The 16,294-nt window shown below is 39.1% G+C and overlaps 1 protein-coding gene across 5 annotated transcripts in view; it reads left to right on the top strand.

Annotated features, from left to right (window-relative positions):
* Window positions 1-16,294, top strand: part of CREB5 (cAMP responsive element binding protein 5) — a 328,890-nt gene that overhangs the window by 95,508 nt on the left and 217,088 nt on the right. For all 5 annotated transcript variants that reach the window (XM_072153716.1, XM_072153718.1, XM_072153714.1 and 2 more), the window contains one exon: window positions 835-1,004. In XM_072153716.1, the coding sequence (XP_072009817.1) occupies window positions 835-1,004 (170 nt within the window). The remainder of the gene's footprint in view (window positions 1-834; window positions 1,005-16,294) is intronic.

Raw genomic sequence — 16,294 nt, 5'->3', positions numbered from 1 at the left:
GAGAGCCTCTTTACACCTAAATAGCAATGATGGTTATGTTATATAGAATTGTTTCCCCTAAATCCCTTCCTCATCCAATCCCTTCCCTTCCTTGGTTGAACTTGATGGACAAGTGTCTTTTTTCAACCGTATAAACTTTGATCTCTACTTAATCTATATAAATATTTCTATACATGTCTCATCACCACTCTGACTCCACAAAGGCCATATTACAAATTCATTATTAAACATCCTCATATCATACATTTCTATGAACCTAGTGGTCGCCAACCTTTTACTTACCTGAAACCTGCTGCACGCTCCCACTTACAATGCCCCCTTTCCTGCAGTAAAGCCCCTAATATTGTAGCTCGCTTATAATTCCTCCTTTCCTGCTGTTGCCCCCTCCCTGTCGACCTTGTGTAATATTACCTTTCCTGCAGCAGTCGCCTATAATTCCCCCTTTCTGCTCCCACCCAAAAAAAATCTGCTCCTCACTGTTCACCGTTCTCCTGCAGCAGTCCTCCTCTTTTCTCTGCCACAGCTATATGTGGATCTGGAGCTGGCAGGCGTGATGTGATGACATCATCATGCCTTCTGGCTTCAGAGACGTGCATAGCTATGTCAGAGAAGGGGAGAGGACTGCTGCAGAGGGAATGGGGAAGGGTGAGTATCAGATATATCCTAGTTCATTGTGGTGTCCTTCTTGAGATAGTCTTCTTTATAAGCTTTATACCTTTCATAGGGACGGTTTCTGTTTCCAAATCATATCACAGTATCACAACTATATCACAGTGGCAGTGCTGGTGAATTCAATAAACAAAAGCTAATACTGGGAAAACCCTTTTCTTGCAGAACATTACACTACATAACTCAGTTGGAGGCATGGCAGGACCAGCATCACACCAGCTATCAAACTCAAGACTGCCAAACCATGATACCAGCGTTGTAATACAACAGGCAATGCCATCTCCTCAGTCCAGCTCAGTCATCACACAAGCACCTTCTACAAACCGCCAGATTGGGTAAGAAGACAACATTTATGTTTCGTTATTAAAATGTCACAATTTTCGGTTTCACAATATTAAATGTTTGTATATCTACCATGTGTATAAAGTGTCATTAACCCTGCAGTAGACGAGAATATCAAAAGCCATATTTCTACTTTGTGCTATAGGTTTAGATTTGTGGGTAGATGAACCTGCATTGAGCGAGATTTGTAAAATCTTTTTGGCATATATTCTAAAATGGACAAATACACATCTAAATGTTCTCACCCATCCTTATATTATTTCAACGTCAAAATGAACACTTTTGAATAGTTTCCAACAATGTGGCATTCATATGAAGTCAATATTATACTAAAAATTTTAAGGAAAGGTATGAATAATTACACCTGATTATTAATAAAAAATGTTTATGTGGCTGCATAAAAACAACACCTGTAACACACTATTGGATCATTCTCAGTTTGTATATAGTATTCTCTATAATTTGACGTTTTTTGATTATTTGGTTAAAATTTCATATTAGGCTGGGTTCACATCACGTTGTTTGCATCCGCCTGACGTGCGTAATACGAATAGGTTTAAAAATTGACAAAAACATTTTGTGTCATCCATCTACGTTTATTTGACATATACGTTTATGTCACATCTGTTCGTATCTGTTTCTACAATTTAAAAGCGCATACGTTTTTTTCACTTCCGCTTCTTGTACCTTCTGAAGCCATTCCCATGTGATGGAAAATTTTAAGATCCAAATATGGGCATGAGACCGGATGTGATTGATACATACGCTCTAACACTTTCTGCATACGTTAACCACAGACACCAATGTATAATATATACATTTTTCATACGTTTTTAATAAGGACATGGAAAACACAGCAGCCCACGTTTTTCTCAACCAAAAAAAAAAAAAAAGTAAACAGATGCACAGGACAACAAACGTAAATCATTTGGGCATCTGTCATGTCTATAGACATTAATGAATACGCTGTAGTACACAATTATATATGTTTTTTTTCTGCAAAAACAAGTCTGTCAGGCGGATACAAAAACATGATTCGAACTCAGCCTTACTGTTTATAACCATAGTCATATTTAAGATGGCACATAATATTAAGAGAGATAACATGGAAAAATGATGGAAAAAAGACCCTATGACAAGATGTTGTTGATCTGGTGGCAAATGTTGATTCAAAAAGGTTTTATAACAGGTTTCACACATTTCACCATCTACTTGTAAAAGCATTTTGTTTTAGACTTTTGCCACATTTTACCTTCTATCTTAAGGGACCATTAGGAGCCCTAGTCATATAACTTTTGCTCAATCGTCAACCATTGTCAATGGTCTACTGGATATCTACTTTCATTGTATATCAAGTTATCTTTACATTGGCAGCATAAGAAAAAGTTGGCCCTGGTATCTCTATTATGGTATTTTATGGCTTCCAGTTTAGCCTGGGACAACCGGGCTGCCAATACTTGTGTATTTGATTACTATTTGATAAATGACAACTTCTACATATGTATATAAATATAATTTACAAACTTGAACAGATTTTATGGATATTTTCCTGTTCATATTTAAACATTTGACAGATTAATTCCGTGTGAGGATACAGGTATTCAGGAGCAAAGTTACTGATGGGTATCAAGGTGTTCCTTGATAGCATCTGAACATATGATGTCAAAATTTCCTTTATTTTCCCTCACCCTGTCTGAGTTGTTACAAACAGGATTATGAATCTGTGAGACTTATGAGTTTTCCTATTTGCCATAGGAGGATAAGCAAAAATAAAAAATGTGAGCCTTTTGAAAATGTATGCCTCGAACAGTTGTAACATGAGCATGAAAGGCAAAAGAACTTGGACGGACTCGCTTTCATTTCCATTCCCTCCCAAAACACATTAAAAGCAAAACATTTGGGAATAAGTAGTATACTAATTTCAAATGTGAATTTCTTAGTGGTCTCCAGAGAATGGATCTTTTAACATACATTTCATATTAAGGATTGCACATTACACTTTGTATAGCGCCATATTGTAGTAATATTCTGATTTTATCACGGCCTCAAATATTTAAGTGTCAAAGTATGGCCAAGCCACCTGCAAATGTTTGAGATGGCTTCTTTCCAATCCAAACAGCCAACAGTAATGAAAGTCTTCTTTCAGGCTACGCGCTGAGCTCTGCTCCAGCAGGAGGCTGGGATCCACCTGTGCCCACGCAGAGCTCCATTCGTTGGGGAGTGGTGAAGTGTTCACAGATGGGGCTCTCCTGGGAATATTGTCGTCTTTCTCCTCCACCTTCCTTTAAATGTTCTCCCCATTTGTTGTTCCTGTCCACGCAGACACATTCACTATTCAAGGAAATTTCATTGATGCTTTGCCTTAGAAGCCATACACTGCCTTAAAGCCACGGATCCTGGAAAATGCCAGAATATTAAGGGAAATTATGGGTAGGATTAACTGGAAGCAACGCCTCTCTAAAATAAAACCTTAGGGCATTATAAAGCCACATACAGAGAGTATAAAAAGTTAAACTGCAGCCTGAAAGCTAAGAAAAGTCATTGCTTAGTTTAATAAGGTGTTTTCTTGTCAAAATGTGAAAAGCCTGTGCATAAATCAAATCCAAAACAAATGGAAGCATAGTCGCACCTTGCAAAATCGACCGGCAAGATTGGCATGATTTGAATGGAAGGAGCACAATCCTTTCATTTGCCTTTCTCTCTGCTTTTGGATTTTTGCGTTTTATATGAGCATTGGGTAATTTTATCTGCAAAATTAAACTTTCTGTATTAGATTCTTAAAGGGCTTGTCTAATTTTATTAAAAACTCTGGAGGTGGGCTAGGATGCTGTACTTACCTTCTCTGGTGCTGCTGGTCTCCCGCTCCACCATTCATCCGAGCCGAGCCGTGTTTGTTTACAGGGGCAGGCAAGTTCAGCTCTGCCAACTTCTGTCTGCCTGGCACGCCCACCCATCGCCTGTCCCAGCGCTGTATCAAACACTGGGACAGGGGACAGTTGGGCATGCCAGGTCGGCGCGGGAGACCGGGAGTGTCGGAGAAGGTAAGTACAGCTTTATTTTTATTTAACAGCCCTCCCCAGTCAGACAACTCCTTTAATGTACTATGATTTTTTATCTGTACAGTATTAATTGGTAATATAGGTAAATGTATACTGTAGCCTAATTTAAGGGGCAGAATATAAATAGGTTAAACATATTTTTTTATTACTTATCTTATTACTTATCTCCATTTGATTCATAACATAAGAAATAGTGATCTATGTAAAGCGGTTTATCAGAAATAAAAATATTGCCATAGTATTGAAAGCCTTACCACTTAAGGAAATGTTGGCTTATGGTCAGCTTCAGTCATTTAGTCACCCTAACCTGAAACAAAAAGTTAATGGATATATCTCTCTGTATAACAATATATTTTATCTATTTAAAATAGTGCATTTTTAGTTATTTAAGATTATTTAACTAATAATTTTTATATTTTCTTATATAAAAATTAAATTTCCCCAGTAGCTAAAAGCAATGAATACCATTTCTCATTTAATTATATATACTTCAGGAAAAATATAATTAATGAAAAATTATAAAATAAATATTTTTGCAGCCTCCAGACATTACAATTCATTGAAAGCAGCAAAAAGCCCATTCAGTCAGGTCTGTCAGAAGAGTTATAAATAAATGAATATAACAAAACTCAATGTCATTAGTCACCAAATGGAACTTAAATAATTTGATTTTATGATTCACAAAATGTTATGGGTTTTCTAAAGTAGGCGGATTTATCACCAAGATGCCTGCCACTGGAAACTACAAGTCCCATGATCCTTTACTTCTCAGTAACTCCTCCTGTGCTCCCAGTGGTGATATAACAGACTACCTGCTCTCTTACCATAGTGATAATGTGTAACTGCCATCACTGCATATTACCTCACTGAGATGGGGCTCAAGACTGACCATACTGGATGCACTGCAACCAACCGACTATGGCCAAACATAGCGGTGATCACATGACCTGCCCAGGCAGATGCAGGACATGTAATGTGGACATGTGATCCATCTTCTGTCCTGTGTCTGCTCTGTGCAGAGAAAATCACTGGACTGATTAAAGGGCCAGAATCATTTTCATTTTTCATTACAGCATTTTTCTGCTAAGAGGAGCAACATATTGAAGAACAACTAATTACATATTAGTTATAATTAGTAATATTGTAAATTGTAATATAATAATACATATAATATTTTAAAGACCTATTTGTGTATGAATTATGCTTAGTCCTGGAATACCACTTTAAGTAAAGTAAGCGTAGATGCCCATGACCGGACGGCACATGTATCAATAAGGAAAAACCACTAAGATATATCTGATCATCAGGAAAGCTGAAAAAAGTCCCAGAAAACAGATGGACAAAGCCATACTTATGATACATGTCCCCCAATGTCTTACATGACCTTGAAGAAAGCACATCCTGTACATGCCATAACCACACACTGTGATGTAAAACCTGCATCGGCAGTTCATAAGCTATGCTCTCTAATCTATGTGCCTGCTCATACGGCCAAATTAAAATAAGCCAATAGAAATAAGGTTGTAATTCCTGGGGGGGGGGGATAAAGTTCTGTAGTTTAACAATAATGTAGAAAAAAACCTAATTGGATATGAAGTGTGTCTGTGTGATTCTTTCCATGCATGCATACCCTTAAAACTAATTTGAAGCTGAAGATCAATACATTCCGGATGGCACACAGGTTTTAGTGTGCAATCCAAAACACATGTGGTATCTGTTCATTTTCCTCAAGAACTTTAGTCTATGAATGATCTATGTAAAACAGTTCTGACTAGGAAATGCTCTACCCTTTAACCCCTTGTGGCAAACTGAAGTGATATTGCACCGGCGTGTGGCAAGGGGTGTATTGAGAGGGCTAATGTGCTGGCACTAATCGCGAGTGTTAACCCTTTACATGTCACGCGCATGGACATTTTTCTCTGTCAAGGTAGGACCCTTGCAGAGTCTGTTCATCAATTATTTCCCAGGGAACCTTGCCTTAAAATTCCCAATACCTGTATTTGTTGTTTTGTTGCCTTATGAAGCGTTTAATAGCAATTTCTGTACAATTCATTTATGCAATTTATCGTATTATTGCTGCAGGAATTCATTGTTTTCCGTTATGTATGATGTGTTAAACCCTCCTACCTTTTCTCTTAAACTGTAAATTTAGCAATAATAATAAATGAAGATGTATCTCTTAACCCCAAACGGACAGACATTGAATATAAACAACCTAAACAGTAATTACAAGTACAAGAGGCTTGTTAAGTCACATTTCATAAAAAAGGATAAATCTCCTAATTATATTCTAAGCTGCCGGTGTCTAGTCAGCGCAGCCAATTTACTTCTACACAGTTGTATTAGTAGAAATATCTTACACTCTCTTCTTTGGCTTATGAGGTCTGCAGAGAAGAAAAACAGATGGAGCTTTTTATCGATTTTATGAGATTTTTTATTTGGAGTCATTTTTGTTGATAGAAATCTGTCTTTCGTATTAGAGGGTTTTTAATACTTGTGGAGCTTTAATGAAAGCTTGTAGATTCATCTTCTCACAGGGAAGCTTAGTTAGAGAAGAAATTTATTTGAATCATAATTAGTATCAGTTATCATTTCAAAAGTAATAGTTATAATAATAGTTACATAGGCTGTAAACTTATGTTCAGAATGATAATAGAGGGGAATATATATATATATATATTTTATATATATATATATATCAATAAGGATTTCCCACTATAGTGATGATATATCCCTCCAGCTCCAGTATCCATACAATAAAGGTTTCACTAACCTATAGCTGAACTTCATAGTGTTTCATGTACAGATGTATACTATGCAGAAAACCTACAATACAGCTCCAAAGGCTTGATATAGGTACAGATGAGCTATAACAAACCTTATACTTCAAGGAGAAACCAGGGGGAACTTGTATGACATTACAGAGTTAGGCTGCATGCACACCTATCTGTTTGTGGCCTGTGTTGGGGGGTCAGGGGGAGTGAGACCTCTAGGGCGGCCATGAGATAACTGCTGTTTTTGTGGATAGCTCACAGCCTAATTAAACCATTCCTCTTTTTCAATTTTTGCCAAAAAACTAGTGTACACCAAGTTTTTACCTTACTTTACAGCCGTTGATTTTGTAGAAGCTAACATGGATTTCATGATTTTGAAAAAAAATCATAACCCTCCTTTTCTGAATGAATGGATTAATTAATTACTAAAGAAATTTTAATAACCACCCAGCCTACTATGCAGTTTTAAAAGTGTCTGGAAAAGGGATGAGTCTTAAAATATATTACTGTACATCAGGGCAGATTTGCGAATCTAAATGCTTTATATTTATGAACCCAATTGTCCAGTATTCTGTCACTTTTAAAGCCTTTGAAGCACTTCTATTAATTTTTTACACAATTGGTATCTCAAAAAATTTTTGATTTATAGGGAAGACGGCATGGTGCCAACTGTCTATTCTTTATAGCCCAAATTTAGCACCAATCTATTTCACATTGTCAACTGTTGGGATAAATTTGAAATATTTGGGATATTTTGAAGTTAAAGGGGTATTCCCCCAGGATATGCCATAAATAGATGATAGGCTTGGGTCCTGCCTCTGAGAACACAGGTCCGCTGACCTTCCTCCCACAGCTGTCTGAATGTAGAGAGCGCCAAACAAGCACGGCCACTCTCCATTCAGCTCTATAGGAGTGTCAATCGTTGAACTCAATGAGAGAGCCAAGTCGGCTCAAGTAGGGTTGAATAGAAAATGGCAGCACATGTTCGGCGCCATCTCCATTCAGCCTGCTGCTAGAAGGTCCTCAGCAGACCTTTATTCCCAAGATAGGTGCGTGCCTCAGAAGTCCATGTCATCTGTTTATAATATACACTGTGGATTTGTCATGAATAGTTAAGATGAGAAAACCCCTTTAAATAATCGTATCAGTACGGGTACAACATCCATATGCTGCCTCCATTCAAAGCTGCATTGGCTTCAGCAGATATAAAGGCGATGGAGCTGGAAGTAGAAGCTCTGTCCGATGTTCAACGGATGTGCTCGGCTTGAGGTTGCCCGGAACAGCCGAGTGGTGTGGTCTATCCTGAGTATTGGTTATTAGGGTTCAAAAGAGCCCCCAGCTTGCAACATATAATAACTTTGTAATATACTTTATTAAAGAAACATGTTCCGGCTTTATGTCCCATACTTCACTGACAGATCAGAGACAAAAGAACCTGATAAAGTAAATAATTTCCAGAATGTCCATGGATAGTCTAATCTCCTCAGAGAGATGAATCATCAAGAGATATCTTTTCCAGTTATCCAAACACTTAAAGATACACTGCTCACTACAGGAGCATGAAGCTGAAAAAAGGCACAGAGAAGCTGCTTTACTTAAAGGGAAATTGGCAGCAGAAATTTCCTTAAAAAAATCACGGCATGCTATCAAGCAGCTTAACACTTTACAGATCATGTTTATTTTGTACTTTGAAGTGATATAAAAATTAGCTGTATAAAGTGAAGGAGGTGGCTTTCCCTGCCTCAGAATTCTACCTATTCTATACTGGCTTTCCTAAAGTCTACATAATTATGTCAATCATAGACAGGGGTTGTTCTGAGGCAGGGAGAGCTTGACTTCAGTGTTAAACTCTCTGCCTCCATGACTTTACAATTTAAATTTCAATTTGCATCTCTCCTCAAAGTTAATCTTCTGGATGATGTCATCATTATGCATCATAAAAGAAACAAACTGTAAGGTGTTAAGCTACTTGACTACATACTGGTTAATGAGGTCAATTTCTGCTAACAGGTTTGCGTTAATAAAGTATATTACAACATTCACTATTATAACCAGTTCTATTAATTTCTGAAATAAACAAAAAATAGCTTCAAATGTTTAGCAACTCTTTAAGCTACTGATTTAGCAAAGTAATCATATGCTTATTTTTATACTCTATATTAAGCTAGTTGTGGTGTATTACAGTTTTCTGGTGCATAAATGTCGCACAATTGTCGCAACAACCGATTTGCACCATATTTGCGACATTTTTCCAGCTTTGGCCACTTTTGCTCTACCTAGTTTAAGCCACAGATTTATGACATGCGACTTTTCATAAATTAAAAAAAAAATTCATCTACGCATGAATACACACTAGTCCCCTCCTGGCGTAGGAAATGGGATGTAGTTACACCAAAATGTTTACAGGCACCTTACAGCTGATCATTGCAGTCTGGGACTAAAATAAATCATCCAGAGAACTTCACCAGAGGTCACATTAGGCTGAGAGCCCCGTCTGTAACTAGGGGTCGTGTATAAGTTGGGTGTCCTTAAGTAGGGGGCCACCTGTAATTTTGTGCAACTGTTAACTAAAAAGAGAACAAAAATCCCCTGCAACAGATTGTAATGCTACCTGTACAACCATTCATCTATGAGAAGCTATAGTCTATTCATTAGCATTTCATATGTTCTGGAGATCCTGGCATCATTGTGAAAGATGAAACTTTGTTGCTTTTGCCTTATTTTACATTTTTATTTAGTTAGTGTGATTAAGTCAGGTTTTTACAGGTTACAAGCAGCAAAGCTTACATTTTGTTATTGCATCAAACCATCAAATGCCATTTTCATGTGAGCATTAACAGCAGATACGGGGCACGGTGCAGGTCAGCAGCAAGATGAGGCTTCCAAATACCATGGAGATGTGAATGCGCTCCCTAAATCTGTTCAATAATACACAATTGTACAGCATGGGGCGGCATGCTTAGTATTAGAATTCTTCAAGTATGTTATTTTTTACGCTTGAATAATAAAACATCTGTATAACCACTGAATTCATTAGCAGACTCTAAATCATAGGTTCACCTTTAAGCCCCAGGTTACATATAATCTTCATAAAAAGCTGAGTAACCTTCCCAGCCTTCTTTGGGGTTTGTAATAGAAATTGCAAAGCTTCTGTTAAAGGGACACATTACTGAGAAGAGTATTGTGTCTTCTTTATTTTAGTAGCTGGAGGGGCTTGAGTATCACACCTTCTATTGCCAATTTTAGAGAATAAAAAAATTCGCAAAAAAGTTTTCAGAAATTGGACATGATTTTGAAAACGTGATGTGAAGAAAATTGTATGATCACGACACTTTTTTGCTTTTCAGATTTTCATATGCAATTTGTTGTGCTAAAGTCTGAGGGCTTGGGAAAATTGGTATGAAATCCGCAAGATAACTTTGTATTGGTGTGAGCTTTAGGCTACATTCTCACGAACGTATTGGGGACGTATATACGGCGTATATATATCCCCCATACACGGCAATGGGCTCACGGTGCCCTACGGTAGCGGTACGGTGCAGCACACATGTGGCACGGTACCGTTCCATAGCCCGTAGAAAGATACTACATGACCTATCTTCCTACAGAATATGGCACTGGGCTCTATGTTAAGCTATGGAGAGGGGCGGGGGTGAGCGGCGCTCTCCCCCTCCTCCTCTCCCCGGTGCTGATATATGCCTGCCGTACTACGGTATGACGGGCATGCATTGTGTGAATGCAGCCTTAAGCTGATCTTTCTGGGAAATGGTGTCAAATCACAGGGGATATAAAAAGATAAGAAAATACATGCAGAAAAAACACATGTAAATCTGTATAAAAAAATACAATACATATAACATAACATATATTGAAGCTTTTGCACCAGTTTTCTGTCTCACTTTGCACTAAAAAGAAAGTGCAAACTGGTTGCACATGTATTTATAAAGTGTCTGCCCCAGTTTTGTGATGCGGCTGCGCAGTGTCTGACAAAATGTGCACCAAAAGGGTCGTGTTAGATGGACAATGCGCCAAAGTTCTGCAGCATGAACTAAGTACTCCAAAATAAAAAGGTGCACTCTCTCCAAGCATTGCAGGGGGCGCCAGATTAATGAACAATGTGCAAGACAATTCATGTCACACCCTGCACACTCCACAGGCAAACTGCACCCATTTTTTATCAATGTAGGCCAATACGTGCACACAGACATGCAGATTAAGAGTTTTTTTTCTGTGTTTTGCAATGTATAAGGTGGAAAATCTACAGAATAATTCAACAAAACTGCAGATTTGTAGCAATTATGCTCCTTATTTTTAAATAATATCTATGTATAAAAAAATTATTCCTGGATAAACACATTCACAGCTACTGCTTATTTTTTATGAATTCTGTGGATGCAATTTCTTTGAACACATATCTGTACCATGTGGACCATCTGTACCCGTCCAAGGTAGAGATAAACGGATCATCCGAGATTTGATTTGTCTAAACTTTGTTGAATTTGTCAAAAGTTTCGGTTCGGTCCAAATTGAATCTATATTCAATGTATGGTAATTGGTATATATTTCATAAAAAGCTCCTGTCTGTGGTCTGAGATGATTGACAGTAGCTAGCTACCATTAAAAGGGGAATTCTCGTCTGGGCATATTTATTCAATTTCATTAATATGCCATGTACAGTCAGTCCCCGGGTTACATACAAGATAGGGTCCATAGGTTTGTTCTTAAGTTGAATTTGTATGCAAGTTGAAACTGTATATTTTATAATTGTAGATCCAGACAAAAAAATTTTTTTGCCCCAGTGACAATCGTCTTTAATTAGGGGTTGTCTGTAAGTTGGGTGTCCTTAAGTAAGGGACGCCTGTATAAAGATTTCTTCAATTAGAGGTTATTAAAAAAATGTTCCTGTGTGAAGATAATCTCTCATAAATGTAATCATATGGTGCCTTAGAAACAATACTGTGTCCTTGGATATGACCACCGCTGGTGGAGTGATTGCACAAAGAAACAAAAAAGTTTTTGTATATGAAATGTCCGAGAGTTACTGCATGTCCCACAGCTGTCCTGTGGTAATGAATGCTGGATCCAGATGGTCAGACAGGACACAATAGTGCATGTCTGGCCACTGCTGCCAAAGTACAGGGTGGTCGTATCCTAGGTAGCCATCTCGTTTCTATGGGACAACATGGCAGCATTTATGCAAAATTATGTTCACACAAGAACTTTTTTTTATAACATCCAATTGAAAAAATGTTTACATGAGGCTAATGAATTAAATTAAATGTGAATGCCCAAATGAGAATACCCCTATAACTGTTTTCTGATTCGCTTTAGCTCCTAAAAAATGGCAGATTTGTATTGAATCTATGTAACTAATAGATTCACTTATTTTTATCCTCAGGTTTGGTGATGAACTATGGCTCTTCTTTAAAGACAATATATTCCTATGTCAAACCGTGTTTATACTATTAGAGTCACTAGATCCTACTCCCAGGGGTATGAATACATAAGACGCGGTCAATAGACACTTTTCTTTTTTTTCTAATTAAGAAAGAATATCAAAAACATTCCCACATCCTGTTCACGGAAACATAAGAAACATTTCACATCCAACGCTGCTTGTCTGCGGCTACGTAAAGACAGATCATTAGAGCATTTTATCAATATGAATAGTTAATGAATTCACACTGTGGCCTTTTATTGTCCAGGCTGCTAAATACACCGGTCTAGTCTGGGAATTTCAAACTGGTTCGTTAACCATTTCTTTTATTTCTATCTATAGATTTGTTCATAAGTTTATATTTATTTCTTACGGCTAGTTATTTGTAGGAAATTACATGTTGAGAGTGTTTTACAACCTCACAACCCGTCAGCATGCAGACGCCAGTAACACTGATTCCTTTCTGTGCTGGTGGATACTGATCTAGCTGCTGTGACTCCCAGTATATAACTTCTATGTTATCTGACACCTCAGTGACTTTCATACTAACAGGCTGGAAAATGTACCTCGCATAGCAAGAGAAAATTCAGCAGATTTCAGGCACATTAGGACGGAAAAAAAGGATGATAAGAGCCACAGTAAATTGAGAAGTTAACACTTTCCTCTCATGAATAGCAAAATTTCATTTATAGCGAACATTGTGATCACTTAAGCTTTAACACACCCAAAGTGATACACCCCTTGGTATACTTTGACTTATTTTTTTCTGTTCTCTTATGGGGCAGGTAAACAAAAATAACACCACTGCTGGATGCATCATACGATGAACATCAGTGGCTCCAATAAACACAATAATAGTATCAATCAATTATGTAGTGGAAAAATGAGCACATTGTTTGTTCAATTTCTTTTACAAAAAAGAAAGGACATCTGTCTACACAGAACTAACAATTAAAAGATAGATCCATCCTGGTCTGTTTCTTTATTGTCAGGTGCAAGATGCAGTCTACAAAGACAACGGGGGTTATGTATTAATTCACATTTCTCAAGGCTTTAAGACCATTTTTATGACTAGTCCGACTTAGGTGTCTGAAAAGGGGGCGTGATCACATGGGAAAAAGCCTGTGCGCCAAAGAATTTAGACAGTGACACATTGTGGTTCAAATCTAGACTAACTAAAAGCGAGTCTAAAGTACAGATGTACACTGCGTCAGAATTATCACTACAGTAATAATTCCGGCACAGCAAAAGGTTAGTGTAGGCTAACTCATAATTGGCATACCCTGCAACACATTGATAAACACATTGATACATTTTTTTTACAATATCTCCATGTAAATAAATAACCTATTATTTGCATTCTGTGAAATACCAGGAGTCATATGGGGCAACACATGTAGTCAGAAGCTTGATTGATACCCCATAGACCAGTGGTGGCAAACCTGTGGCACAGGTGCCACAAGTGGCACTCGGAGTCCTCTCTGTGAGCACCCAGGCCTTCACCCCAGTACAGAGTTCACCAGACAGGAGTCAAGGCCTCCTCTTTCAGTTCAAGGAAGCCCAGGATCTGCCATGCTCTGCACTATTCTAAAGCAGCACATCCTCTTGCTCTGGTCCACACAATTCTTCCTGCTCAGGGGACCCTGGAGGGAGGCTACAATAATTATTTACATTTCTCCTCCTTCCTTCTACTGTATTGTCAATACAATTGAAAGCTGTGAAAAAGCAGAGAGCAATAAGTTACTATTTAGTGCCATGTTGGCACTTTGCAATAAATAAGTGGGTTGCTTGTTGCAGTTTACAAACGACTGTATAGGTATTTCTGCTATAATACACATTGGGGGTTTTACTCCACCAGTTATTTAGTGGCAAAGTAATGTAATAAGCCCCATTCCTGCTCCACACGATTCTCTGCTCCACATATCACATTGGGGTTGACAAGGTGAAGAGTAGAGCGGGAAGGGGACATGAAGGCCCCGCCTGCAGTATGTACTATAGTCTCTGCTGCGACTATAGCTGCAATCTCCGCAAAGTCAGACCTAGTCTGAACAGGTCTGACCTAGCAAAGGTTCCGGATCTACGAAGAGGCTGTAGCTGGTTTGCACCAGTGGGGGAGGGGGGATTTAGACTGTCGTGCAAAGCTCCACTTTTAATACATTCCCCTCAGTACCTGAAAATTAGACCCTGTAGCCTGTATGTTGTGTGCAGGAAGGACACTGGCTCACATTTACCAAGAACAGTTAAACCTGCAATATGTGCAGTTTGCCTGTGTAATTTTCAGAGGCCGCCCGTTCTTCATCAATCTGGCGCCCCCTGAACAGCTCCGACATAGTGCTCCAACTTTTTATTTGGTGCACCTTTAACATGGGGCATGCGATATACTTTTGTCGGACATTGCATGTAAATTCTGGCGCATCGTCCAACTTTGCATCGGAACGCCCGCTTCAGTGTAGAAATTTGTGTCACCTGAAGAATAGTGCAGCTACGGCACAAAAGGGTCGGGTGTGACACAAATGCCTTCTTAAATGCCTGTGCAAGCTGTTTGCACAGAAAAGAATGTGCAAAGTCCGACAGAAAACTGGCGCATGACCCTTAGTAAATGTGGACCATTGTGTACAATCTACTCTGCTCTGTAAGATGCTGTCTGCAGACAGGACACTATGCAATATTCGCTTATCTTCTCCTGCTCTATAACATACTGCCTGAGTTAGGAAACGACTTGCTTCTCAAGCTATATAGTATGCTGCCTGCAGGTAGGTCACTATGTACACTCTGCTCAGCTGCTCACACTCTGCAGAGAGGACATTGGGGCAAATTTACTTACCTATCCGAGTTATCCGGAAGTGCATTGTTCCGACGATGCACTCTGGTGCGATTCACTAAGATCGAGCCCCCGATATCCTGCATGTGTTGCTTCCCCGCTCAGGTCCCCCAGAGTTCACCTGCGACACAATTTTAACATTTTAATCCCATGCTCAGTCCAAATCCGTCAGATCGACCGACGGCCTGCCCCCTGATTTCTGTTGCATGAAAGCGTTGTGTACAATTTGGTCAGCTCCTACTGCTCTATAAAATTCTACCTGCGGATTGGACATTGGGGCACATTTACTAAGGGTCCGAGGACCGCATTTCAATCGGGTTTCCAGACGATTTCCATTTTGTGCCGCATTTAACAGGGGTTTTTGTCACACGCGATCATATTGTGTCGCAATCGCAGCGGCTTTCACGCGATACAAATCAGGGGGCGGCCGTCGGACGATCCTACGGATTCCGACAAACCACGGGATTTAAATTTAAAATTGTCGCAAATAATGCACTTACATGCATCGGGAGGAAGATGGTGAACTCCGGCGGACCTGATCGGGGAAGCAACACATGCAGGATATCAGGCGCACGCTGTAAGTGAATCGCGGCAGCTGTGCGTTCTCGTCGGGGATCGCGCAGGGACAGGTAAGTAAATGCGCCCCATTATGTACACTCTTCTCAGCTCCTCCTGCTCTATAACATACTGCCAATAAATAAGGCCCTATGTACTATCTTCTCTGCTCATCCTGCTCTATAGCATGCTCAGGTGACCCATGGGTAACTAACGTACAGTGTGGGGTAATAGTGCATTTCTCACATTATGCAGCATCAGGCAAATTATACTGGGACATCTTCAAACTTGTACAGTGTAAAACTATGGTGGAGGTTTACATGTTTGTATAATCTTTTTTCTGAAACATCATGTAAGGAGATGAATTACAGGTGTAACTGTGTTGGTTATATATTTGTGGACTGGTTCAGATTTTTCCGACAAAGTGCCTGAATGTTGTGAACATTGGGACACATTTACTAAGGGTCCGCGGAACGCTTTTCCGTCGGGTTTCCCAAATTTTTTTGCATTTAACTGGGGCTTTTGACGCACGCGATCAGATTTTGCCGCATCGGCGCCGGTTTTTATGCGACACAAATCGGGGGGGCGGGCCTTGGGACGGTCCGACGGATTCGGACAAAGCGCAGGATTTAACATC

This window comes from Engystomops pustulosus, chromosome 5 (assembly GCF_040894005.1).
Source record: "Engystomops pustulosus chromosome 5, aEngPut4.maternal, whole genome shotgun sequence".
In the NCBI taxonomy this organism is placed as follows: domain Eukaryota; kingdom Metazoa; phylum Chordata; class Amphibia; order Anura; family Leptodactylidae; genus Engystomops; species Engystomops pustulosus.
Note: the sequence above shows the minus strand (reverse complement) of the source record. Positions and strands in the feature narration are given on the sequence as shown.